The sequence below is a fragment of the Mandrillus leucophaeus genome, unplaced genomic scaffold (assembly GCF_000951045.1).
Source record: "Mandrillus leucophaeus isolate KB7577 unplaced genomic scaffold, Mleu.le_1.0 Scaffold76, whole genome shotgun sequence".
Classification (NCBI taxonomy): domain Eukaryota; kingdom Metazoa; phylum Chordata; class Mammalia; order Primates; family Cercopithecidae; genus Mandrillus; species Mandrillus leucophaeus.
In genome coordinates this window covers 6,121,094-6,149,011 of record NW_012108252.1, presented here as the reverse complement: position 1 = coordinate 6,149,011, position 27,918 = coordinate 6,121,094, and the positions used below count along the sequence as shown (strand labels likewise).

The 27,918-nt window shown below is 37.5% G+C and overlaps 1 protein-coding gene across 1 annotated transcript in view; it reads left to right on the top strand.

Annotated features, from left to right (window-relative positions):
* Positions 1–27,918, top strand: part of SVEP1 (sushi, von Willebrand factor type A, EGF and pentraxin domain containing 1) — a 237,981-nt gene that overhangs the window by 94,258 nt on the left and 115,805 nt on the right. The window contains exons 9-18 of the mRNA XM_011966393.1: positions 2,537–2,666; positions 8,615–8,722; positions 9,833–9,964; positions 10,885–11,079; positions 12,667–12,788; positions 16,140–16,251; positions 20,119–20,283; positions 20,853–21,086; positions 23,143–23,304; positions 25,903–26,064. Coding sequence (XP_011821783.1) covers positions 2,537–2,666; positions 8,615–8,722; positions 9,833–9,964; positions 10,885–11,079; positions 12,667–12,788; positions 16,140–16,251; positions 20,119–20,283; positions 20,853–21,086; positions 23,143–23,304; positions 25,903–26,064 — 1,522 coding nt within the window. The remainder of the gene's footprint in view (positions 1–2,536; positions 2,667–8,614; positions 8,723–9,832; positions 9,965–10,884; positions 11,080–12,666; positions 12,789–16,139; positions 16,252–20,118; positions 20,284–20,852; positions 21,087–23,142; positions 23,305–25,902; positions 26,065–27,918) is intronic.

The window sequence follows — 27,918 nt, the reverse complement described above, 5'->3', positions numbered from 1 at the left end:
ACAATTTTTCATACCGAGTATGTGTTTACATAGTTTTGGTGTTTGCTGTCAGTTCTTCACACCATGACTTTTCTCTCTTATGAGGGATTTGTTGTGATTCACCTCATTTGGTAGGTTCAGGTAGGTTCAAAATCCATTCTTTCAGAAAAAGTATAAACAGGTCGTATATTTACTAAGCCTTTGCATGTACAAGAACATCTTTTATTTCCAGATGAGCATTTAATGACTAAGAGAAAGGTAATATAGGCTGATTACTATCTTTTTTTCTGAAAATCTCCTTTTTTTTCTTTCTGAATGCTGTGAGAATTTTTAATTGTACATCAAGTTATCTGAGATTTGTTTAAGTGATGCTTGTTGTTTATCTATTTTAGTACATCGAGAGTCCTTTTTATGTACAGAGTCATAGCTTTCTTCAAATCAAAGTTTTCTTCTATATCTTAGAACATTTTTCCTATTCCATTCATTCTGTTTTCTTAAGGAACACTGATGATTCATAAGTTATATCTCGAATTTCTGTTCTGTGTGTCTATTATCTGTTCCATGATTTGTACTCTAAGTTTTCCTCTGTGTCCTGAATGAGACTTTTAAACTTACCCTTTGCATCCCTGATTTAATTTCCTGGAGCAAAATAACTATTTGACTACCAAGATACAGATAAATTCACACACACACACACACACACACACACACACACACACACCATTCTATAAAATACGTAATGCTATATATAGTAATAGGTTACTTAAGTAGGTTAAAAAGGGATTCTACTTACAATGCAAGATAAAATATAAAATATTTAGGTTTCTATTTAAAAAGAAGGGTGAATGGCACCCTAAAGGAAAATATAAAACATTGGCAGGTGAAATAATGAAATCAAATGGAAATACATGCCATATTTGTAGATTAAAAAACAAAATGTTTCGTTCTAGCTTTTCTGAAAGAAAAAAATTAAAAAGCAAAATATTTATCGAATAAATATATTTCAAAGGCATTCAGCATATTTTTGAGCATGAAAAGTGATTCTGCAATGGAAAGTAGAAGAATACCTAGATTAAAGTATCAAAAAGAATAATAAGAAACAACTGGATCCATCAGAAATCAAAACATTTAATAAAATAAAAATAAACAGAATGATGCAGTACTATTCCATAAAGATGGATTTTAAAATATCATAAAGGGTGATAATTTAAAAATACAGTGAGTGATTTTTAAGATGTAAAGTTATACTCTCAAATCATACCACACAGAAAATATATTTCCAAATTATACTTTAAATCATTTAAAAAGCTACCATCAAATATATTTGGATGCTTATCAAATCATTTCATAAATAGCTTTCTAATCTTATTTGAAATATTCTTCAAACTGCAGTGAAGAAGAAATTTATTAATTTTTCAATGGATGAAAAAATAAACATACAATTCAGGAAGTAAAAAATATAATACATGCAAACTTGAGAATATAATCTTAGCATGTAGCATTAAGAAACAGCTCATTAAAGCAATTACCTGGTGCCAAATTTTTGACTTAACCAAAAATTGATAATATTTAATATAGATCAGAAAATGTGGGGAACTTCGACACTCGTTGACAGTGGGAATATGAATTGTTACCATTCATTTGGAAATAAATTTTATATTATCTACTAATAAAATGTTAACATTTGGGTTTAATAATTCTGTTCATGAAACTCTATTATAAGGAAATAATAAATAAGCAAAATAAGCCAAGCACAGAAAGACAAATATCTCAGGTGAGAGCTAAAAAAAAGTGTATCTCATGAAGATAGAGAGTAGACTGGTAGTTATCAGAGGCCAAGAAAGGTGGGGGAGGGAGAGATAAGAGAAGTTAATTAATGGGTACGAATATATGTTTTGATAGAAGTCATAAGACCTCGTCTTACTTAGATCAGTAGGTTGACTATAGTTTGCAATAATCGATTGTATATTCCAAAATAACTAGAAGGGAAGAATTTTAATGATTCCAGCATAAAGAAAAGATAAATATTTAAGGTGATGGATATCTGAAGTATAGTGATTGATCTTCATAAATTATATGAATGTGTGAAATTATCACATGTACCCTGAAACTATGTATATCTATTATGCATCAATAAAGAAAATAAGAAGAAAAATATTTTTAAATTATCTGTTCAAAACTGTTTACAATGGAAATGTTTGGGTCAAACTAATGTCCTTCAACAGATTTTTCTTAAATTATCATATATTTATTCTACAGAACATTATGGAAATATTTAAGAGTCATTTTAAGTTGTAAAGACTGCATAAGAATGTAAAAGACGTTTTAAAACATAAAAGACATTTAAAAAACAAGGAGCAACATTTTGTTGTGTGCCAGTTCTATAAATCATTTACATAGGATAATCTGGAAAGAAATATGCCAGAAAACTGTGCCTTTTTCCTTTCCTCTATGTGAAATATTGTATCATTGTTAACATTACTAATAATATATAAATCAAAAAACAATAAACGCACTTTTGACGTTAACTTTCAAAATATTTATGTATCTCCAAAAGGTGTCAATCCACGTTCATCCAGCTTTCACCCCACCTTACCTTTTCCCAATTGGAGATGTTGCTATCGTATACACAGCAACTGACCTATCCGGCAACCAAGCCAGCTGCGTTTTCCATATCAAGGTTATTGGTAAGTGATATAGTTTGGTTGTTTCCCCATCCAAGTGTCATCTTGAATTGTGTCTCCCATAATTCCCATGTGCCATAGGAAGGACCCAGTGGGAGGTAATTGAATCATAGAAGTGGGTCTTTCCCATGCTGTCCTCATGATAGTGAATAACTGTCACAAGATCTGACGGCTTTATAAAGGGGAGTTCCCCTGCACATGCTCTCTTGCCTGCCACCGTGCAAGACGTGGCTTTGCTCCTTCTTTGCTTTCTGCCATGATTGTGAGGCCTCCCCAGCCATGTGGAACTGTGAGTCTATTAAACCTCTTTCCTTGATAAATTACCCAGTCTCAGGTATGTCTTTGTTAGCAGCATGAGAACAGACTAATACAGTAAGTTTTCATCAAATCATTGGGCAGTTTTGTGAAAGCAATCCAGAACCCCAGAGACCACTTCTCCTTTATGATCAACAACTCCCTTGTCACTGATTCTTCCAACTGGCATTGAAACTTGCTCAAACCACTCCCTGTTTGAAACCTACATACCCTTTAACTATCACCACTTCTTTTTGATTTCTTCCCATATGAACCCACATGAAAGTTCCCAATGCTTGCCATGTCTTTCTGCTTAATTGCCATTTATTCTGAGTCACCCAAGTCTGGCTTCTGTCCCCTTCACTCGTGTAAACTACTGTCATCAAAGTCACCAGTGATCTCTAGTGTTACTCTGTACTTTTTGGTCCTCATTTTACATAATCTTTCCTCATATTTTACATTTATTTAATTTTTTCAGAGACAGGGTCTCAGTCTGTCCTCCAGGCTGGAGTGAGTGCTGTGCCACAATCATAGCTCACTGCAGCCTCAAACTCCTAGGCTCAAGCAATCCTCCTGCCTTAGCCTCCCAAATAGCTGGGACTACAGGCATGTGCCAGCACACCCAGCTAATTTTTTTATTTTTTATTTTTTTGTAGAGACGAGGTCTCACTGTATTCCCAGGCTGGTCTCAAACACCTGACCTCAAGTGATCCTCTCACCTTGGCCTCCCAAAATGCTGGGATTATAGGTGTGAGCCACTATACTCAGCTACATTGTACATTATTAACCACACACTTCTTATCAAAACTTTTTCCTTCCCTTAGCTTCTTTGATGTTAGTCTTTCCCATCTTCTTTTTTTTCCTCCGTTATTTTTATCTAACCTTCTTTATTTCTTTTGTGGGTTTCTCTTCCTCAGGCTAATTCTCAAATGTTGATCATCTCTAGGGTTTCAGCCCTGGCCTTCTCTTTCTCTCTTTGCAGTTTTCCTGAGTGATTCTGTTCACTGACAACTCCCATATTCCTATTTCCAGTTCAAATCTCTTTTCTGGAATCCAAACTGGACTCTGAAAGCCTCGTGGACTTTCCCCATATTAATGCCTCACAGGCATTTCAAACTCACCCAAATTATTTCCTAGCTCAGAAAAGGATGCAACCAACCACCTAGCTACCAAGCAAAAACATTGGAAGTCATGCTTGACTCCTTGCCCTCTCACCAATATCCAAGACGGTATCAGGTGCTGTTGGTTTCACTTACTTGATATCTCTGAAATTTGTCCCATTCTCTCCATCCTCAGAGCCACCATGGCGGATCAGTCCTTTTAAATCTTTTGAGCCTGGTTTACTGTATCATCTCTCAATTGGTCTTCTGCGCATTACCAAAACAAAATACATGAAGAGGTAGGCTACGTAGCAATCTGTAGTGGGCAAGAGCATGGACTCTGAACCCAAGCTGCTTAGGTTCGTGTTCATCTGCACCACTTGAAGTCAAGGGTTGCTGCTCCATACCTCAATTTCTTTATCCAAAAATAAAATTAACGAATGTATTACCTCATTGTAAGATTTTAAATTTGTGATGATATATAAACCACTTGATCTAGTGCCTGCCATACTTTAAGCTCTGCGTGAAAGCTAGATGACAACATACTGACATTTTGCAATATTTATCTCAGGTCTATTTTTCTTATGTTTATTTTAAAATTCATTATGTTAAATTCATTTTGTTTTAAAAATGTTACATAACTTATTGAAATAACTAACATATATTAAACTGGTTCCTTACCCTATACATTACAGGTTTTGGTAAAAGTAGATGAAAGAAATCCAGTAAAAATCCGACTATTTCACAAGGCTTAGTTTTTAAAAATTCCTTTTTCCATGTTGTTTTAAACATGAGCATTTCCATTTGCATGAAAAATATGTTGGATTCTCAAAAATCTGACACAGTGATTTTAGACTTGGAAATGTGGTCAAAAGTTTGCCAAGTTTTAATTTTTCATAATGAAGAGTCAACATAGTGAAATGTGAAATGTGTACTCGAGTGGCTACTAGACTTTAACTGAATTCCCAAATTATAAAAGAGAGAGGGCCGGGCGTGGTGGCTCACCCTGTAATACCAGCACTTTGGGAGGCCGAGGCAGGCAGATCACCTGAGGTGGGGAGTTCCAGACCAGCCTGACCAATGTGGAGAGACCCCATCTCTACTAAAAATACAAAATTAGCCAGGTGTGGTGGCACATGACTGTAATCCCAGCTACTTGGGAGACTGAAGCAGGAGAATTGCTTAAACTTAGGAGGCGGAGGTTGCAGTGAGCCAAGATCGCACCCTTGCACTCCAGCCTGGGCAACAAGAGCAAAACTCCATCTCAAAAAGAGAGAGAGAGAGAGAAAGAGAGAGAGAAGGTCCAGGCGTGGTGGCTCACACCTGTAATCACAGGACATTGGGAGGCCGAGGCAGATGAATCACCTGAGGTCAGGAATTCGAGACCAGCCTGGCCAACATGTTGAAACCCTGTCTCTACTAAAAGTACGAAAATCAGCTGGGTGTGGTGACACATGACTGTATTCTCAGCTATTTGGGAGAATGAAGCAGGAGAATTGCTTGAATCCGGGAGACAGAGGTTGCAGTAAGCCAAGATCACGCCACTGCTCTCCAGCCTGGGGGACAGAGAGAGACTCCATCTAAAAAAAAAAAAAGAGAGAGAGAGAGAGAGAGAGAAAGAGAAAGAAGGAGAAGGAAGATGAAGCAGGGGAAGATGGAAGCAGAAGCAGAGAGGGATATAGGGAGGGAGAGGGAGAGAGAGAGAAAGAGAGAGAGACAGACAGACAGAAACAGATAGAAAGGGACAGAGAGACAGAGAGAGAAAGAAAATACACCAAAGCTTACATTTTTCTTATTTTCTCCAGGGTGTTGGTGTCACCCTGATAAATGAGACGCAAGCCAGGAATGCTTCTCCTTGGCTGCCACAGAGTGCTGTCTCACTTGCTTTGAAGTGGGCTGTCTCGCTCCTTTGGAGACAGTACATCTGCTGGCACCTCCAATTCTTTTGAAAGTGATTGACCGAGCCTTACTGCCCTCTTGCACCTGTGATTTAACTTTAAAACATCTGAATAAAATCAGATATGCTCAGAAAATCTTTGAATATTCAATTGTCATTTCTTTTGGCAAAATAGTAAATACTACCGGATTTGTAAATTTAGCTATGAATTGACTTGATTCAGCATTCTCAAAGTACACTGACCTGCTATGAGCATTGCTTTATCCTTTATTCAGCAACTTGTTTTGAGCACCTGTTATAGAACAGATGCTGTGCTATCTAGTGGAGATCTGAACAAAAGGGACTGCATCACTGGTCTACAGAGTGTACAGTGTAGTAAAGTAATAAACCTAAGGTCTGCACTAATGAAATAACAAACATGAGGAAAAGACAAAAATTGAACATATGTTCACGAGACTTAGCTGAAAATGGGAATCCATATATTCTCACAGGTGCAGTTCAGTTAATTTCAGAGTATGTATTTGCATGTTTCTTGGATAGGAATACTTGGTCTTAATGCTTGTGGCTACAATTTAATAGCTTACTGACCTCAAGCAAGTTTCTTAAGTTTGCCTCGTCTAACATTCCTCACATACAAAATTAGAAAAATGATGTTTTTGCTATCTCCCTCAAACCTCAAAGGCATGTAATAAGAACATTTCAGATGTATAAAATGCATAATTAAATTAAAATAAAATTATTTCCTATACACCCTCCTTTTTAATTTAATTTTAAGTCAGGATACAAGTGCAGGATGTGCAAGTTTGTTACATAGGTAAATGTGTGCCATGTTGGTTTGCTGTACCTATCAACCCATCACCTAGGTATTGAGCCCCGCATGCATTAGCTGTTTATCCTGATGCTCCCCTTCTCCTCCAACCCCTGAAAGGCCCCAGTGTGTGTTGTTCCCCTCCCTGTGTCCAAGTGTTCTCATTGTTGAACTCCCACTTATAAGTGAGAACATACGGTGTTTGGTTTTCTTCCTGCGTTAGTTTGCTGAGGATAATGGCTTCCAACTCCATCCATGTCTCTGCAAAGGACCTGATCTTGTTCCTTTTTATGACTGCATAGTATTCCATGGTGTGTATGTACCACAATTTCTTTATCCAGTTTATCATTGGAGGGCATTTGGGTTGATTCCCTGTCTTTGCTATTGTGAGTAGTGCTGTAATGAACATACACGTGCATGTATCTTTGTAATAGAAGGATTTATATTCCTTTGGGTATATACCCAGTAATGGGATTGCTGGTTCAAATGGTATTTCTTGTTCTAGGTCTTTGAGGAGTCACCACACTGTCATCCACAATGGTTGAACTAATTTACACTCCCACCAACAGTGTACAAGCGTTCTTATTTCTCCACAGCCTTGTTAGCATCTGTTGTTTCTTGACTGCTTAATAATTGCCATTCCAACTGACGTGAGATGGTATCTCAGTGTGGTTTTGATTTGCATTTCTCTATTGATCAGTGATGTTGAGCTTTTTTTCATATGTTTGTTGGCTGCATAAATGTCTTTTTTTAAAAAGTGTCTATTCATGCCCTTTGCCCACTTTTTAATGGGGGTTGTTTTTTTCTTGTAAATGTAAGTTCCTTGTAGATTCTGGATGTTAGATATTCATCAGATGGATAGATTGCAAAAATGTTCTCCCATTCTGTAGGTTGTCTGTTCAGTCTGATAATAGTTTATTTTGCTGTGCAGAAGCTCTTTGGTTTAATTAGATCCCATTTGTCAATTTTTGCTTTTGTTGCAATTGGTTTTGATGTTTTTGTCATAAAATCTTTGCCCATGCCTATGTCCTCAATGGTCTTGCCTAGATTATACACCCACTTTATTGTTCTTTATTGACATCCTAAAAACTCCACCACATTCAATCATGGCTTTGAAACCTGGCTCACTCACCCCACCTCACATCCACCCTTCAGCCTGGGTTCCAGTGCTCAACAACACAGACTCCCAGTGCTTTAACTTCTACCATGGTTTTCATCCTCTGTCTCCTTTCCCCACTTCCAGGTTCCCACTTTGTTCTTTGTCTTCACCTAGAATTTGCCAACCTTAGAAATCTTTAGCTCCAATGTTCCACCTCTGGAAATAATCTCCTGGCCTCCCAGCAGTAGCCCACCCACACTAACATCATGCTTATTTTGCAACATGACTCGGATCTCCGGCCCATGGTCCTTCCATTTAGCCATCTATTAGCCCTTGTCTTGACCCTTCAGATAAGAGGAACATCATGGGAATGACAGGTGTGGTCATTTCATTCCTTCAGCTTGTCTGGAATGGTTCTCTTCCCTTCCAGTTGGGTCAGCTCAATGACTGTGGACAGAACTCACAATTTAAATGCCCACCACGTCAGGAATTGCCTTTCACACACTTGTGCCCAAGATAATTTTAGGAAGGTGGCATTTTTTTCTTCAACAGATAGGGGGCAGTATAGCAAAAGCAGCTCTTTCCTTTGATGTTGGAGATCAGGGAAAAGACATCAAAGGAGCCACAGGGTCAGCCTTGTTTCTTACAAGCTCAAGGCTGTCTGCCAGCACAAACTGACTTCAGTTCTCTTTTGAAAACCTCCTCATCATTTATGAATATCAGTTGTAACTTCTTTGATTTCACGTTCTTTAGATGTAGAACCACCTGTCATAGACTGGTGCAGATCTCCACCTCCCATCCAGGTCTCAGAGAAGGTGTATGCTGCAAGCTGGGATGAGCCTCAATTCTCAGACAACTCAGGTGAGGTGACAAGGACTTTGTCGTCAGCATAGTAGCACTGAATTCTTTTTTTATTTTAAAAAGCTTTTTAATAGGATAAAAGAGAAAAGGCAAATAAAAACTGTCTAAGGAGAATCAATAATTATATAAGTTAACATATTTTAATGCTAGGATAATTATAAGTTAACGTTATTAAACTTTCCTATCCATGAGGGTTTTCCTAATTCAGTATTCCATGGGCATTTGTTGAACCTGCACTAGGTGTTGTACCTAGCAGGGTTCTAATGAATTTCTTGAGTCTCCAAGCTTATGTTGTTCTAGAGGCAGAAACCATGCATTTTATCAGCATCTCTACTGTAGATCTATATATTCAGACTCAGTTCTTAAATACTTAACAAATAAAATTATAAAAAATCATAAGAAAGTAGAAAACAACTAAGCAAATACAACTGAAGTTTATTTTAAAGGTTTCAGTAAAACCCAGAGAACAACAAAAAATGCAAATTAAGTAATTTCTTAATTAAAATCCCAATGTTGTAGCAGACTTACCCATTGCCTAGTTGCTTTGTAGGACATCTTAAAGAACTTTGAGAAAATCAGTTGTTTATCAAAGAAAGCCTTAATTTAATGGGGTTCTTGAATCTACTATTTCTATGTTACTGTATAAATATTAAATCTCTTATTTTCTACTAGTGGGCAAAGCAACACGGAATGCCCAACTGATTTGCATAAGTAGGACATGAAACTTCAAATCAAATAAGAGACTAATAAAGTGACTCAGGCTGGGCACGATGACTCACATCTGTAATCCCAGGACTTTGGTAGGCCAAGGTGGGCAGATAACCTGAGGTCAGGAGTTCAAGACCAACGTGGCCAACATGGCGAAACCCCGTCTCTACTAAAAATACAAAAATTAGCTGGGCATGGTGGCGAGTGCCTATAATCCCAGCTACTTGGGAGACCGAGGCAGGAGAATTGCTTGAGCCCAGGAGGTGGAGGTTGCAGTAAGCTGAGGTCATGCCATTGCACTCCAACCTGGACAACAGAGTAAGACTGTTTCAAAAAAAAAAATAAATAAAGTAAAATAGTGTGAATACAACCCAAAAATTGACTGCCTTCTTTCCTTTCCAGGGGCTGAATTGGTCATTACCAGAAGTCATACACAAGGAGACCTTTTCCCTCAAGGGGAGACTATAGTACAGTACACAGCTACTGACCCCTCAGGCAATAACAGGACATGTGATATCCATATTGTCATAAAAGGTATTGTCTTCGTAAGCCCCCAGAATTCTAGTTGACATTTGATACATGTCATTGCTATAGTGCTCTGTTTTATAAAAGAAAATAGGCTATGAGCATTAGATTTTTACAGTTGGAAGACCGACAGGTTTTATTTAGGTTTTCCATTGTCATTCCTTGACCTTGTGATAGATAAAAATATTTTCTCCCAGAATAGTCTTTAGTTAACATTTCGTTAACATTTTCTCTAAGGTTACAATGTATTATTGACATAATCCTATTTTAAATGTTTGAGAAGACAGATTCTGAAAATATATTTGCTGCATAATGTTATCCAGTTTTTGCTTTTATTAAAGGAATGTCAAAAATAAGGGCAGGGCATGGTGACTCACGCCTGTAATCCCAGTGCTTTGGGAGGCTGAGGCGGGTGGATCACTTGAGATCAGGAGTTTGAGACCAGCCTGGCCAACATTAGTAAAACCCTGTCTCTACTAAAAATAAAAAAATTAGCCAGGCATGGTGGCGTGTGACTGTGGTCCCAGCTACTCAGGAGGCCGAGGCATAAGAATTGCTTGAACCCAGGAGGTGGAGGCTGCAGTGAGTCGAGATAGCACCACTGCACTCCAGCCTGGGCGACAGAGCAAGACTCTGTCTCAAAATAGTAATAATAATAATGATAATAACTCCAAGTCAGAACTACTTTACCTTTTTATAAAACTATGCACAACCTATAATTACACATAGGTACAGCTTTTCAATGTATGTCAATCTAGGACCAAAAAGCAGGCATTGTCCTTCTCTTGCACTAAAGACATATGGTAAAAGCTTTTCTGGAAATAGTAGTAGACAGAAGGAGTCCTTTTCAAAATTCCACTTAAGTTCCTGGAATTTAATTTATGCTTCTTGTACCACTATATATGAATAATACAATTTTTTTTACACAGGTTCTCCCTGTGAAATTCCATTCACACCTATAAATGGGGATTTTATATGTGCTCAAGATAGTACTGGAGTCAACTGTACGTTAACTTGCTTGGAGGGCTATGATTTTACAGAAGGGTCTACTGACAAGTATTATTGTGCTTATGAAGATGGTGTCTGGAAACCAACATATACCACTGAATGGCCAGACTGTGCCAGTAAGTTTTAATTTTATTCTAGACTTCTTTAATGTGTGTGAATGTGTGTACATTTCTAAATGTTAAAGAAGAAAATTGCCTTATAATAGGAATTAGTGGAAAATGGTGCCATGAATTTGAAATGTTTGTGAATAAGAGAATTACTCTTTCCTGGATTTAAAATATTAGCCACTAGAGTCTTGTTATAAATTGTATTGCTGTAGGACAAGATTCAGTTTAAGGCAGAACCGTCTGAGCCTTCTCATTATTTATTAGAAATATCTAGAGACTTGACAATGTGTAATTCTGAACCTGTAAACATGAATTTCAAGTTTCATAGTGGCCAGGCATGGTGACTTATACCTGTAATCCCAGCACTTTGGAAGGCTGAGGTGGGTGGATCACTTGAGCCCAAGAGTTCAAGACCAGACTACCATCTCTACAAAAAAAAAAAAAAAAATTGATTGGGCATGGTGGTGCGCTCCTGTGGTCCCAGCTATTCAGGAGGCTGAGGTGGGAAAATCGCTTGAGCCCTGGAGTTCAAGGAGGCTGCAGTGAACTTTGATTCACGTCACTGTACTTCAGCTATGAATGGAAGATGAAGAATAATATATCAAAAGCAAACTCTTCACTGGGTAACTGAGTCCAGTGATGCTTGGTACATGTTTTATTATGATCAGTTAATGCCTAAAACAGAATGAGACCCTGTTGCACAAAAAAATAGAGAAAAAATTCTTATAGTCTGCAGAAGAGCTGACTTTAAAATAAAATCTAACATATGTGATGGAATAAAATACGTCATTCACAGTCTCTTCACATTTGACTTAGATTTTAAACCATTCTATAATATTAAATAAACATTATTATAAAAATAATCTAATGCATTCATTTAGTGGAAATAAATATTCTCTGAAGTGAATCTGATTCACTACCATAGATGGAATTTAAATACCAGTGTCTTGGAAAAAAATATGAAACCCACTTAACAGAGCTATTTTCCCTCCAGACTGCAGTAGTAAATAGAAACAATACCATTCACTTCTTTCATAGATTGAGACGGTGGGATGCTAGTAGGACACTGTCCCTGAATTCTTCAGGGGCATTTTGCAAAGTCTGCCGTGCAAGCTTTTGATCCAGGGAGAAATTTATCTTTATGACAATTACACTTTCAAGGAATATGGTTGCAGAAAAGTAATATTTAGAAATGTTTCAATGCCTAATTTTTGAAAATATAATATGTATGCTATCTAAGATATAATAACTTTGAGCCAGCCAGGATTTTTCAAAAATTCCCAGGAATATAATGAAAACAATTTTTATATATCTTCTTCCCTTAAATACTCACTTTTTTGTATGAGTGGAAGATAAAGAATAATATATCAAAAGCAAACTCTTCACTGGATAACCGAGTCCAGTGCTGCTTGGTGCATGGTTTATTATGATCAGTTAATGCCTAGAAACTCTCCTTAACTGCCATCTCCTGTTTTTATAACAATCCTACAAATTATGTTAGAATCAAAACATTAAGTTTCAATTATTTCATAGAAAGTCAAATCTTTGTTTTGAAAACACTAACCAACTGAAGCTGTTTTGTCCAATATTTTCTAGAAAAACGTTTTGCAAACCACGGGTTCAAGTCCTTTGAGATGTTCTACAAAGCAGCACGTTGTGATGACACAGATCTGATGAAGAAGTTTTCTGAAGCATTTGAGACTACCTTGGGAAAAATGGTACATCAATAATAGTCATTGATTGTCCTTTCATAAAGGACGTTATTAAGGCTTTCATAGCCTTTCTGAGTCATTTACAACTGCAATTTCTCATCCTATTTCCCTCTTCTTTGTGATCCAGACATGTACCTAATATTTAAAATTATTCATAGATTTTGAACTTCTAGAATGACTTAGAAGTAAATATGCATTAAAACGTTTTTGAATCTTTTAAAACATCCTTAGGAAGTCAAGAAGCTTAAGATCTGGATGGTTTGAGAATGTCTTTATTATTTAAAGTCTGACAAAAATGCCTAACATACTAGGTGGTATTTTGTTTATGATAAGAAGATAATTGGACGCTTAAAAGATAATTATACATTTAAAAGATTTAAAAGATGCATTTTTGTTTAGAAAGGACTCTTACAACAATTATTAAAAAACAGACCAGGTGCAGTGGCTCACGCCTGTAATCCCAGCACTTTGGGGGGCCGAGGTGAGTGGATCACGAGGTCAGGAGTTCGAGACCAGCCTGGCCAATATGGTGAAACCCCGTCTCTACTAAAAATACAAAAAAAAAAACTAGCCAGGTGTGGTGATGTGTGCCTGTAATCCCGGCTACTCAGGAGGCTGAGGCAGGAGAATCACTTGAACCTGGGAGGTGGAGGTTGCAGTGAGTCAGATTGCACCATGCACTCCAGCCTGGGCAACAGAGCAAGACTGCCTCCCCCACCCCCCCAAAAAAAAAGAAGAAAGAAAGAAAAGTGAAAAGAAAAGAAAGCAGAGCAATATATATAACTGTATTGAACATCTTCAAGGCAGGAACCATGCTAGATACATATTTGTATGCCTTGTAGACTGGGTAGCACTTTATTTATTTGCTAACATTTTATTGTGCTGCTTACTGTATGCCAAGCATACAATACACCTAACATATTAACGAATGTCCATTCAAAAACACTTATTAAAAACGTTATATTTAAATCTATTCAATAAAACCAAATTCCAAAAAGAGAAATAATGTTGTCACTGTTGCTAGCAAACCAAGAAAATATTACACCCATTAGGCCTCTGTTACTATAGACCTATACTTGAAAGGCAACAATACACTCACGCTAATTATACTCCACCCCAAAGTGGTAAAGAAATCTTTAAAATATTAAATATTTTTGTATGTGTTAGACTCAGTGTCTACCAGACACTAAATTGTAGCAGGTTAAAGATGCTATAAGGGATTAGAATGTACTATTAAATGCTTATTTGTTCATTTAATAAATATTTAGTAAGTATATCCTATTGTAGACACTAGGGATTTAGATCTGAATAAACAGGCAAAACTCCCTGTGCTCACAGAATTTACATGTTGATAAATACACCAACAGTAAACAAATTACAAGGAAAATATGTAGCATGTCAGATGGCGTATGCTATGGAATAAAATAAAACAGAAGATGGTAAAGCCTCGCTAGGTTCCTATTTGAGAAGAGGCCTGAAGGAGTGAGGCAGTGAGCCATGAGCATATCTAGGGGAAAAGCGTTCCAGGCAGAGGGAGCAGCAAGTGCAAAGGCCCAGAGGCAGGAGTGTGTTTCGGAGTTTGAACCACCGTAAAGACGTCAGAGTGGCAAAGGTAGAGAGGATGAAGGGCTGAGTGATACATGGTCAAAGAAATCACATGTGGAAGAGGAGATGGGAGTAAGAAGAGAAATCAGACTGTGGAGAGCCTCGAAAGTCACTGTAAATCTTTGCCTTTTACTCTAATTGAGATGGAAAGCCATCTGAGGGAACAACTTACTGATGACTTTGGGCTCTAGGAGAAGCAGAAGGTAAGAGAAGAGAGTAAAAAAACCACATAGGAAAGGAAAGCAAGAGATGATGGTGGCTTGGGCGGCACTGGAGGTGGTGAGAAGTTAATGGATTTTTTTATATCTTCTGAAAGTAGATTCAGTAGGACTTGCTGATACATTGGAGGTAGATTGTGGGATAAAAAGAAGAGTCAAGGAGGCAGAGTGTAAAAGGGCATAGGTCTAGGTACTGGGTACTCATGAGGATGGAAGTGTGTGAACGAAGTCTCTTTTCTGAGTTCAATTTTGATCAGCGTAAAAAGATGATCATCTGAGAGTAAGAATGGGGAGGAGTTGTTGGAGGCTTAAGAAGAGAGAAGGTGGTGTAAAATAATTTTCTAAGAAAGGATGAGTAAGTATGCTAAAGAATTGTGGTAAGATTGGCAGCCAGCAAGGTTACATTTTTTCTCAAGCCTTAGTTGACCATGTAGTACAGGTGTGGGAAAGCAGAATGATTAATTTAACCAAGGGTAAGTGTTGTCCAGACAAACAAATTGAGGAAGAGGCTTGCAAGGGAGGAGACGTTCCATGGTGATGGACTATGGAATTTTAGATGAGTAAACAAAGACATGAAGACATGAGGGTCTAAAGGAGAGGCACTAGGGTCAATGGATTATACATTCTGATGAAGTCAAGGAACTGTTGGATTCCTGAGAAGAGGAGAAGGTGCAGTTTCTGACAATGACAAGGTCTGAGGGTATGACTACGGGAGAGAGTGACAGAGTAAAGCTATAATACAAGAAAGAAGAGGGAAAGGAACTGAGAATCCAAGGAGATGGAAGGATTTGCTAGGTGTCTATAGAAATCACCAAGAACTATAACAGGACAGTTACCAAATGTTCTTGGAATGAGGGAGTGACACAGAGGGTAAATGCTGTAGGTGACTGTCAGCAGAAGGGTCAATGAATGGTAGAGTTGATGGCATGAGCTTCAGAACTGTGAGCCTTTAAGGAGATGTGAGGGAGTGTGATCTGGAAACAGCAATAAATAGTGAGAAGGACCTTCCTCCACTTCCAGTCCTGCCACCAATTCCAGGATTCTGGAATTTCTAGTATTTCTAGAATATTTTCTGGGAAAAGTTCCAGAAAATTGGAAAGGTTTTAGGGCAAAGGTGAAGAGAACATAAAGAGAAGAGGTAGAAACTAACAGATTTGCTAATTACTGACTGAGCTTCAGAGGGCATAGAGGAAGGCTTGGGGGATTGGGGAAGAGGAGTGGAAGATGGGGTCAGAGAAAGGGTTCCAAGTAGCCATATAGGATGAAGATTTAGAGCCAGGAGATATCCCAGGAGCCCTGGGTTTCTCATGGTGAGTGACATAGAGATAAAAGGTGTGAAACTAATCCTGGTGACCAACAGACAGTTAGAGGCCGCAGGGGGGGAGGGTTAGAATCCCTTTGAGGAATGTGCAGAGCTCTGGGGCCCTCCCTTCCCTCCTGCTGATAGAGATGTGAAGGCCGGGGAAGCAAAGTTTTTATCCAAGGCATGCAGGAAAGTGATTTACACTTTATCCTCTTCATTTTTTACTTGCAGGTCCCATCATTTTGTAGTGATGCAGAGGACATTGATTGCAGACTGGAGGAGAACCTGACCAAAAAATATTGCCTAGAATATAATTATGACTATGAAAATGGCTTTGCAATTGGTAATTAAATTCTGTGGCATCGGTAGTTGGCAAGACTAATCTGCAAAATAAGAATAATTCCAGAAAAGTGAGGCAAACTAGAAACGTTAACTTTTGTTAATGTATTCATCAAGTATTTTAAGTTGGCTAAATAATTTGATAATGTGCTGAATGATCACTAAGGATATATCAAATTTTAGTAACAAATAAATTATTTAAAATTATTTACCAGGATTCTTAAAAATGACAAAAACTAAGAAAACCAAGTCACGTATGCTGGTAAAATTCAAATGTTGGTGTATCCTAAAAGAGAATAGTAATAAAGTCCTAACAGCAACTTTGATATGGCATTCAATGTAAGTTACAATGAAGTCATTAACATAAAATAGTTACACATGTAAAATATTCAGATTCCTCACCAAAAATATGTTAAGATTTCATTTATTCAAGTCTAATATATCTTTAAGTGGAATTGTGATGTTTTCTCTATGTTTACTGTGAGAAACATATGTTACTATGTTTACTCTGAACATTTTTATTAAGATTATTTTTTGCCAGGCATGGTGGCACACACCTGTAGTCTCAGCTAATTATGGGGATGAGGTGGGAGGATCCCTTGAGCCCAGGAGTTCGAGGCTGCAGTGAGCTGTGATTATGCCACTCCACTCCAGTTTGGGCAACAAAGTGAGGCTAGGTATCAAAAAAAAAAAAATAAGATAATAATAATAATAGTGTTATCAAAGTAGTGTAGTGGTTAAATACGCGGACTCTACAACCAACTATTTAAGTCAAAATCCTGGCCTCACTACCTACTAGCTGTGTGATCTTGAGCAAGCTATCAACACACTCTGTGCCTCAGTTTCCTCACCTATATAAGAGTACTCACCTCATGTGACCATTTTAAGCATTGAATGAACAAGTACAAGTCATGTGCTTAGAAGGTTATGAGATGGTAAGTATTAATTTGCATTACAGCAGACATCTTTTCCATTTCAAATACTAATCATGCTTGTAATATTTTTGGTGATTTAGCATTAAGAGTGATGTTGACTGTTGCTTTCGATTTTTAAATACTTTTAAATATCATTTGTGCATATATGTTTATTAGACAATTTTTAAAATGCTTAAAAACAAAAAATGAAATGAAGATAATCCACAACCCCAGAAAAAGCCTGTAAATACATGTATATATTTATAACTATATATGTAGATCTACATATATATACACCATATTATATATACTATATACATACCATACTATGATATATACATATTACTACATATATGTAACTGTTTATTGTATATACACTGACACTATTTTGAACACAAATTCTTAATTAACATTGTATTGAGGACATTTTTATTCACTAAATATCCTACTTCAATACAGTTTGAATAGCCACATATTATCCCATTGATCAGTTTACCATAATTTATAGAAATAGTTCCCATTGGTAGATTTTGGGTTATTTTCAGTTGTTTACTACTATGTACAACACTTTAGTGAACATTTTGGAAATTAAGGTTTTAGATAGGAAAAAGTAAGGTGGCATTGTCAGTAACATATCTAGAATAATCAGCCCTCTTCTGTTAAACACCATCCAGGTTTCCCCTCCCAGATTGTTGGGGTAGGTTGTGGGGGCACAAGATTACACCTAGAGTCAGTTGTCATCACAAGTCTATGAGATGAGCAATATTTGTCATCTAATAAGGGTCCAAATGGCAGTTCTTGAGAGAAAGGCATGGGCAGGTGGCACACATGATCCTGTGATACTAAAAAACAAGCATTCCTCCCTAAATGTATTCCCAGTAGTCACAAGATCGGTATAACATTTATAACCATGCCTTGGCAGGTCATAATGTATGAAAAATAAACAACCAACAAATATAATAAAATTGACTTGACTTCATAATAATCATGTAATCAAAATTAAAACTAGGCCAGGCAAGGTGGCTCACGCCTGTAATCCCAGCACGTTGGGAGGCTGAGGTGGGCAAATCACCTGAGGTCAGGAGTTAGAGACCAACTTGGTCAACCTGGTGAAACCCATCCCTACTAAATACACAAAATTAGCTGAGCGTGGTGGCACGTGCTTGTAATCCCAGCTACTCGAGAGGCTGAGGCAGGAGAATCACTTGAACCTGGGAGGTGGAAGTTGCAGTGAGCCGAGATTATGCCATTGTACTCTAGCCTGGGCAAAAAGAGCAAAACTCCATCTTAAAATAAAATAAATAAAGTGAAATGCAATTTTTGATCTGTCAGATTAACAAACAAGAATTATGGGGAAAAAAATCATATTCATACGTTGTGTAGAAAGGAGAAATTAAGAGGGCATTTGACAATATGTATCTAAAGGATTTTAAATGCCCATGCACTTAGACCCAGAAATTTCATTTCTAAGAATATTTCTCAAGGTAAAAATCATGCCATTGTGCAAATATGTACCACATTTCATAAATTTTGAGATGCATATTTTTCCTTTAGACCTGAAATTGGGATGTATCTTCTAACCAATGGTATCTTAGATTTGATTAAATACTGTATGTGTAAGGATGTCCTAAAAATTTGAAATAACCTAAAAGTCTAAAAATAGAAACTGCAGGTTTGTGTTGTACCATACAAGAGAGTATTATGCTGCCATTTCACATAGAAATGCCATAAAATTTGAAAAAGATTACTAAATAATACATACATAGTATAATCTTGTTTTGTTAAAAGTGGGTTGTTTTTATTCCAGGTTTGTGTGTGTGTATATGTATGTATGTATGTATGCATAAATGTATATCCGTGTGTATATTTATACATTCATAGTGGGAAAAAAGCTTGCCTAAAATGTTTGTGGTGATTATTTCTATGTGGTTTCTAGAATTATAGTCATTTTTAATACTTTTCTCTTTGCTCATTTTTTTCTTAACACCTACCTAATGCTTGTGGAGAAAAGGCTTAAGTAAAAAGATAATATTAATCCCAGTTAATTTTAATAGCCAAAAGCATAAATAAAGTCAAAAAGTTCAGAAAACAATTTACTTAAGTGGAGAGGCCTATATAAATATGAATTATTGTCTAAAGTACATAACAATAGTATGGCCAGAATAATATTAATATGGTTTTATAATAAGTCAAATACTGAGTTTGACAGCTTATATATTTTGTCTCATTTAATCCAAAGACAAATCTATCAGGTAAGGATCATCTCAATTTATAAATGAAGAAACTGAGGCTCAGAAAGATGAAAGTAACTTGACTAAGATTATACAGCAGCATACATCAAGAAGGCACAATCTGAACCCATGCAGTTAATCACAGTGATATCAAGGGTATCTAGAGAATTCCACGTACCCTTGTTGCCTCCAGTGTGGTTGTATCATAGAGTCATTTAACTTGTGTGCTGCCTTTGTAAACTACCCTTACCTTTAAAATATGATGAAAGCCTCTTGAGTTATCTTCACAAGAGGAGATCTGTTTATGTATATTAATAGTTTATAAGGTCAATTTTAGAAACAGAAAAAAAGGACTTGGGAAAAGCCTTGCAAAGAAGTAGAAATTGATTAGAATTTTGCACCCAGCTCTTATTTACCTCTAAAATTTACCTCTAAAGCTAAAATAATTAACTATTAACTCAAAGATAGAGTGGTATAAATGCCTTGGTAGCTCCATAGAGATTTTTCTTTCTTCTTTTAGTGTATTTCATTGGTAATCTATATTAAATATGAAGTGACCAGAAATTACAATGTATGTAACATTGTAGACCAAACCCTGTATGGAGTATATTATGAGCATTTGAGGAAATAATCAAGTGTAATTTCACTTGTGGCTTAACATTAGAACCTAAATGCTGATGAAAAAGCAACTGTGTGATCATTTGTGTCTCTGCCCCAACTCTCCAGGACCAGGTGGCTGGGGTGCAGCTAATAGGCTGGATTACTCTTACGATGACTTCTTGGACACTATGCAAGAAACACCAACAAGCATTGGCAATGCCAGGTCTTCACGGATTAAAAGAAGTGCCCCATTATCTGACTATAAAATTAAGTTAATTTTTAACATCACAGGTAAGGATAAACTGTCTGAAAAAGTAATATTATGGAAAATTCTTGGTTGGAAACTTGCTTCTCAAATCTTCCATTTGTTACCATTATTAGGAAATGACTCTGGAATTGAGAATTAGGGAAAGCACAGTTAACTAAGTCTTGCCATCTTTTGCTGTCAATATCATAGGTGTCTTTTGTAGGTCTCACGGCGACAAGCACCCTACTTCATTCTCATCTTGGCATGATTAAGGCATACTTTTAAAATGCAAGAATTTACAAGAATTTATTATGTTATAATAAAGAACTCCCAAAAAAGGTGATATAGATTTAGCAATGAGAGAAGGATTGAAACAAATTGTATGGTTCTTAGTCTTATCCATGTATTTACTTAGTTGTTCAGTGAATAGTGGTTAAATTTACTTTGAATTAATTTTTCCTGAAAGATTTTTATTTTTTTTCTATAGACCAGTGATTAGTACTAAAAGATTTTAAATATGCCATTTCTATTTGGTAAAAAAATTAACTACAAATGACTTTCTGAAACACCATGTGTTTGTGTTATGTTTTATTTTGTTTTGTTTTTATCTCAGCTAGTGTGCCATTACCCGATGAAAGAAATGATACCCTTGAATGGGAAAATCAGCAACGACTCCTTCAGACATTGGAAACTATCACAAATAAACTGAAAAGGACTCTCAGTAAAGACCCCATGTATTCCTTTCAGCTTGCATCAGAAATACTTATAGCTGACAGCAATTCATTAGAAACAAAAAAGGCTTCCCCCTTCTGCAGACCAGGCTCAGTGCTGAGAGGGCGTATGTGTGGTAAGACTATTCCCTGTGATCAAAAATATTTGGTGCATACTGGGTCAAATAAGATGGGTGTAGCCATTTTACAACTATAAAGGGATATTGAAATGAAACATATTTTGCTCTTGTTGTGTGGTTGTTATTATTACTATTTTGTCTCAAGAGTCTAAGGAACTACTGTTGGTAAGGAAAAGAAATCTAGTTCAGGTAGGGACTCAAATCTGATTTTTATTTAAAGATTTTTAGACTTCACAGCTTTCAGTAACATCTCCAATAATAATAACGAATACTTTGTGACCACTTCTGTATTCCAGCTGAGCACATGTCATGTTTAATCCTGTTTAGCACCTCTGTGAGGTACCATTTTTATTAAGCACATTTTACAGATGAGAAAACTGAAGCCAGAGAGGCTAAGAATTTGCCTATAAGACTTACCCATTAAGACAGTAAGTGGAGGCCAGGCGCAGTAGCTCATGCCTGTAATCCCAGCACTTTGGCCAAGGCGGGAGGATCACTGGAGCCCAGGAGTTCGAGACCAGCCTGGGCAACATGGCAAAGCCCTATCTCTACAAAAAAAAATATCCTAAAAATTAGCCAAGCATGATGGTGCGTGCCTGTAGTCCCAGCTACTCAGGAGGCTGAGGTGGGAGCATTACTTGAGCTCCGGAAGTCAAGGCTGCAGTGAGCTATGATTGCACGACTGCACGCCAGCCTGGGCAACAGAGTGTGATACTGTCTCAAAAATAAAAATAAAATAAAAGACAGTAAGTAGTGTGGCAAAAAATTCCATCGAGGCAGCCAACACCAGTCTTTTTTTTAATTGAGGTGAAGTTCACATAACATAAAATTAACCATTTTAAAGTGTATAATTCAATGGCATGAAGTACATTCACAATCGTGTGCAACCATCACCTCTATTCCCAAAACATTTTCATCACCCTCAGAGGAGACTCTATGCCCATTAAACAGTCACTCCCTATTCTCCCTCTCCACTCCCAACCCCTTAACTTTTAACCCCTATTCTAGACTGCCATGATCTGGATCAATTCCAGCCTGTTCCCCCAAAGAAATCATCATTTATAGGTAAGGAAATCTCCTGTAATGGAACTGTGTACACTCAGCTGAACCGAATGGCATGAGTCTTATGTTCATCTCTCCGTAAACATGGGTTCTTGTGTCCTTCTTCCACAGTTCTTATTGCTAGTCCAAGAGCTCAGCTGGGTTTTTTATAGTGTGACAAATTCAGCCCATCAAAAGCACATTAAAATTGTTGTTCTAAGCCTGCACGTGTTTCCTCCCCACCTGTGAGTAAAAATCAGGAATCCCATTGACCGGTGTTTCTCATTTCTCAGTGTGATTTTGCATCACCTAAAATGCATCTTGACTCAGGCCCCATCCCAGGACTAATGCATTTGGAGGTGGGGTCTTGAAATCTGCATGTTTAACGAGTACATGGGTAATTATTACACACTCGATCTCAGAGTCACCTAGGTGCTAATTTCAAGTGTCTTCCCCATTAAGGATATTAATTTTGGTAGCAGCCTTTTCAGTTTAATGTTTAATGTTCTATTTTTGTCTCAGAATTTCTGAGCCACTCCAAACCTATCAAATCTCAAAAAAATGAGGGTGCTAACTGACAAGCAGTCAGTTTCAATGGGGAAGCATTCAGAAAAACAACTAAGAAAATGTTTGTAGTGTCTGAAATCCTCAAGGGAACCAAACTGTTTTTTCCTTTTTGTCCCTCGGTTTTTTTTTTGTTAACTGTCTTCTCATGATAATCTGGCTTATCATAGCTTTAACCCACACTTTTAAACCCCTGTTATATAAGCCTTAAGCTTGGTCAGTAAGAATTTGCTTTTTCTTTAAAAAATAAAAGAATGTCTTCCTGTTGGTTTCTGGGAACATATTTCTGAAAGGTTTACCTTGTGAATAAACCTCTGGCCATAAAATTTAACCCATAAACAATAGCACCTGCAAGCATGCTTTATTACTTACATGTCTTAGGAAAAAAGAGCCCAGTGTGTTCCACCGTTGTAGTTTATTCACTGTTTCCTGTTTGCTTTTTCTGCAGTTAATTGCCCTTTGGGAACCTATTATTCTCTGGAACATTTCACCTGTGAAAGCTGCCGGATCGGATCCTATCAAGATGAAGAAGGGCAACTAGAGTGCAAGCCTTGCCCCTCTGGGATGTACACAGAATATATCCATTCAAGAAACATCTCTGATTGTAAAGGTAGAGGCTTACTGGACATTTCAACTAAAGAAGCTCAATTTTTGTTTCCCTTTTGGGGGAAAGAAAGATTTATTTTCTTCACCCAATACTAGGCTCTTGTCTGAGGCCCCTATGGCAAAAGATAGATTTGCAAGAGAAAAGCATACACATTTATTCAATGTAAGTTTTAGGTGAAATGGGAGCCTTCAGAAATGAACCAGAAAAACCTGTGTATTTTTACGCTAAATTCGATGAAGAAGAGGATACTTGTGGAGAAGAATGATCTATTGAGAATAAGTTAAGTGGAGCTTAGCAAGTCTTGATTGTTCAGATTCTTCAATGTGTCCCTGTGTCTTCAGGGATAGGAATATTTTTTTCCTCTTGCCCACCTCTTATAGGGTGGGCATTCCTCACATGAGGGTTTTACAGTCTGCTTCAAAGGGGAAGGTGAGAGAATTATTTCTAGGGTTTACAATCTCCTAAAGGAAAGAAAGGCAGAAGTTCAGAGATGCTTTCCTGCTTCTATGGTTTTCTCAAATTTCCTTTAGCTTGAAATATTCAGTATGCCAAGGCAAGGTACAATATTTGCAGGTAGGATGTCCTAAGCCCCATCACAGTCCTGAAATCTAAATGGCAAATAAAATGAAATAATAGTGTACAGAAAGCAATGTTATTTATTTTTTCTTTCTTTTAAACATAAAATATTACCTGAGTGTTTCCCCCACTTTAACGAAGTCCATTTAGCTTTTCTTTTGGAAATATTCCATTGCTCTAAGTTAAACTCCAATCCGCATTCATCAGTTAGCCTGGTGTATTAGGCCATTCTGACATTGCTATAAAGGAATACTTGAGACTGAGTAATTTATAAAGAAAAGAGTTTTAATTGGCTCATAGTTTTGCAGGCTATACAGGAAGCATAGCAGCATCTGCTTCTGGGGTGGCCTCAGGAAGCTTCCAATCATGGCAAATAAGGAGCAGGCATGTCACACGGAGAAAGTAGGAGCAAGGCAGGGAGTCAGGGCGAGGGGAATGTGTGGTGGCTCACACCTGTAATCCCAGAACTTTGGGAGACTGAGGCAGGCAGTTTGTTTGAACCAAGGAGTTCAAGACCAGCCTGTGAAACATGGCAAAATCCTGTCTCTACAAAAAATACAAAAATTAGCAGACATGGTGGTGTGCACCTGTAGTCCCGGTTACTCAGAAGGCTGAGGTGGGAGGATTGCTTGAGCCCGGGAGGTGGAGGCTGCAGTGAGCTATGATCGCACCACTGTACTCCAGCCTGAGGGACAGAGCAAGACCCTGTCTCAAAAAAAAAAAAAAAAAAGTAAAAAAGAGAGACAGGGGAGGTGCCACATACTTTTATACAATAAGGTATCACAAGAACTCACTCACTAGCACTGGACCAGCACCAAGGGTATGATGCTAAGCCAGCCCTGAGAAATCCACCCGCATGATCCAGTCACCTCCCACCAGACCCTACCTCCAACACTGGGGATTATATTTCAACATGAGATTTGGGCAGAGACCCACATCCAAACTGTATCTGTCACCTGGATTCTTTTCTTGAATCTCACATTAATTAATGGGAAGAAGTTTCATGACACTTTGCAATTATTGAATTGCTTTTTGTTAGAATAGTGTCTGATGTGATGAGATCAGTTCTCCATTTACTTGGAAATGAATAACTACAAGCACATACGCACATATTCTTGCTACTAAAATATTCAATATTTTCAAAATATTTTAACTATTATTTTTAATAAGAGTTCCTGATGGAAACATTTTCTCTCATAATTAAGGTTGCAGCAAGACATGCCTAAAATAAGGAATTTCAGAAGCGTGCTTCTTTGCCATAGTTCTGAATGCAGGTGTGGGTGCTTAATGACTGATATAAACTCTAGAGCAGTGCTGCGTAATTGGAAATGCACTAAACGTGTTAGCAATGGTGAAAAGGAGAGTTGTTTGGCGGTCAAAAGCAGAAAGAAAGGTCAGTACTCTGGGAGTCAGGGCATCTGGCCAAAGTCCTCTTCTTCTACAAATCATCCTTATGAATTTAGAAAGTTGCTTCACCTCTCTGGGCCTGAAGGTATGTCTACTTTTATGCTCTACTCCTCACCAGCCCTTGGATGAAATGGCGTCTCTAGGTAAGAGGAGGTAGCAGAGCTAGTTCTTATTTAGAGCAGCCAGTTCTTTTTTAAAGCAGAGATGTCAGAGTAGTTTATAAGGCGCTAGCTAGGTTTGGGGTTTTGTTTCCGCCACTCAGGATAACAGTGTACATATTGAGAACTTCTACATGAACAAATTCCCAGTGTACAACTTGTTCCTATCATAGTGTCCTTCTGTGCTATGTATTTCTAACTTCATTTGACAGCTATTTATTGAACATGTTCTATGCATCAAACGCTGTAAAAGGTCATAACGCAAGTAAATGGAAATAGTCTAAAACTTAGTATAGAGAAGCATGGTGGTGCCACAATATGCATATGCTTAGCTAACAGGAGAAAGAGCCCTCTGGGTTCCTCATTCTGTCCTAAGTTGCAGAAAACCCTGTCCCACACAGTGCTAATTTTGTGCGGCTTAATATCATTGTTGATAATAATATTACCTTTTTCTTTTCAGCTCAGTGTAAACAAGGCACCTACTCATACAGCGGACTTGAGACTTGTGAATCGTGTCCACTGGGCACTTACCAGCCAAAATTTGGTTCCCGGAGCTGCCTCTCATGTCCAGAAAACACCTCAACCGTGAAAAGAGGAGCCGTGAACATTTCTTCATGTGGAGGTTATCAAAGCCTTAGGCACTGATATTTCTTTAAACCTACTAGGTTCTATGCATGAAGGAGTGGCATATTTTCAGCAAAACCATACATCTACTGTATGCACAGAATGGAAATAACTGTCTCTTCATAAAAAGGTTTTTTTTGTTTAGTTTCTTAGCCAGTTAACACTTAGGTATAAATACCTGCTGTGTAAACACTGGGCTGGGTTAGGAACACTAAGGAAGTACAAGACTTTGTCTCAGGCCTCAAACAGTAATAAGCATGTGGCTTCGTGATATGGTAGAAATATATCTAAGCTAGGAACTTCATTCCCTCCTTTATAAAGTGAAGTTCTGTCTAGTATTTCTTGAAACTCTAAACGTATTTTATTCTGTGGGTTATTACATTTCACTCCCTATGAGTTGAAGGTTTTCATGACTGGTTATTCACTCGAGCAGCACATTAGAATCATCTTCACATTTACGTGAGTATTTTTAAAGTACTGAAACCTGATCTTCTCTTCCAGAGATTCTGACTTAACTTATCTGAGTAGAGGCTGGGAATTGGTTTTCTTAAGTTTCCCCAGGTGATTATTTGAGGTGATTAGGAAAATCTGAGAGCCACTAATTTTGGTTCTCAAATGTCAGCCTGGAGAGCTTTTTAAGACAGATTGTGAGGCCCTACCTCCAGGGTCTTTGATTAGGTAGGTCTGGGGAGGGGTCTGAGAATTTGCATTTCTATTAACAATTAGTTTTCAAGTAATGCTGATTCTACTGGTTCAGGGACCACAGATTGAGAACCACTGGTTTAAATAGAAATAAAAAGATGAGAGTTTCAATTTTTAAGTATTTCTGACTAACATCCGTACTGAGGGATGTTTTCCAGCAAAATACTCATGAACATGTAAACGAAAACAAAAGATGAAAACTTAGAATGACAATGAAACTAGGACTGACAGTCAAGGTCAGCCTACTTCCAGAAATTCCAAAACATTGCAACTACTGTAATTTGCAAAGTCAATAGAACTGGACTAAAAATAAAAGGTTGTTGGCCTACCTCTGCTACTCACTGGGAACCGAACAAACATTCCTTGATGAAATATTTTTTTTAAAAAATTGTGTATCCTACCTCTACAGTTTTATTTAAAAACCTAAAGTCTATGGCAACTGAGAAATGAAGAAGCTGTACCCATATTGAATGAATGGTATTTTTAAGAAGCCAACCTACTGGTTCCCTACTTCTCTCAGACAACACAGAGACACATAGGCACACTTCCTCCTCGCACTGCATACTAGCCATGCTTGAATTCATCCAGTTAGAGATTACCAGTAAACAAGAGCTAGGAAAAGTTAATGTGCAAGGGCAGGAAGGGGTGTTTCCAGCATTGCATCTTGGAAGTTGTAGTCCTTATAAGTTAAGTACATTGGGACAAAAGGAAACAGGCAAAACACATTCTGAATGATCTGTTCATATATACTTCATCTGTTTAAATTATCTCAGTCCAGTGGAATCAAGGTAGATACAAGTCTGTGAGACTTGAGGCATTGGGCAAGTAACATCAACCTAATAGTTTCACTGAAGAGTTGAGAAGAAAATTTAGGGCCTAACTGAAACTCATAAACCATGTCTGTTGGATAATACCATCTTTGGATCTTTTTTGGTTTTTATAAGTTCTAGGGAACATGCACAACATGCAGGTTTGTTACATATGTATACATGTGCCATGTTGGTGTGCTGCACCCATTAACTCGTAATTTACATTAGGTTATCTCCTAATGCTATCCCTTCCCCCTGTCCCCTCCCCACAATAGGCCCAGGTGTGTGATGTTCCGCTTCCTGTGTCCAAGTGATCTCATTGTTCAGTTCCCACCTATGAG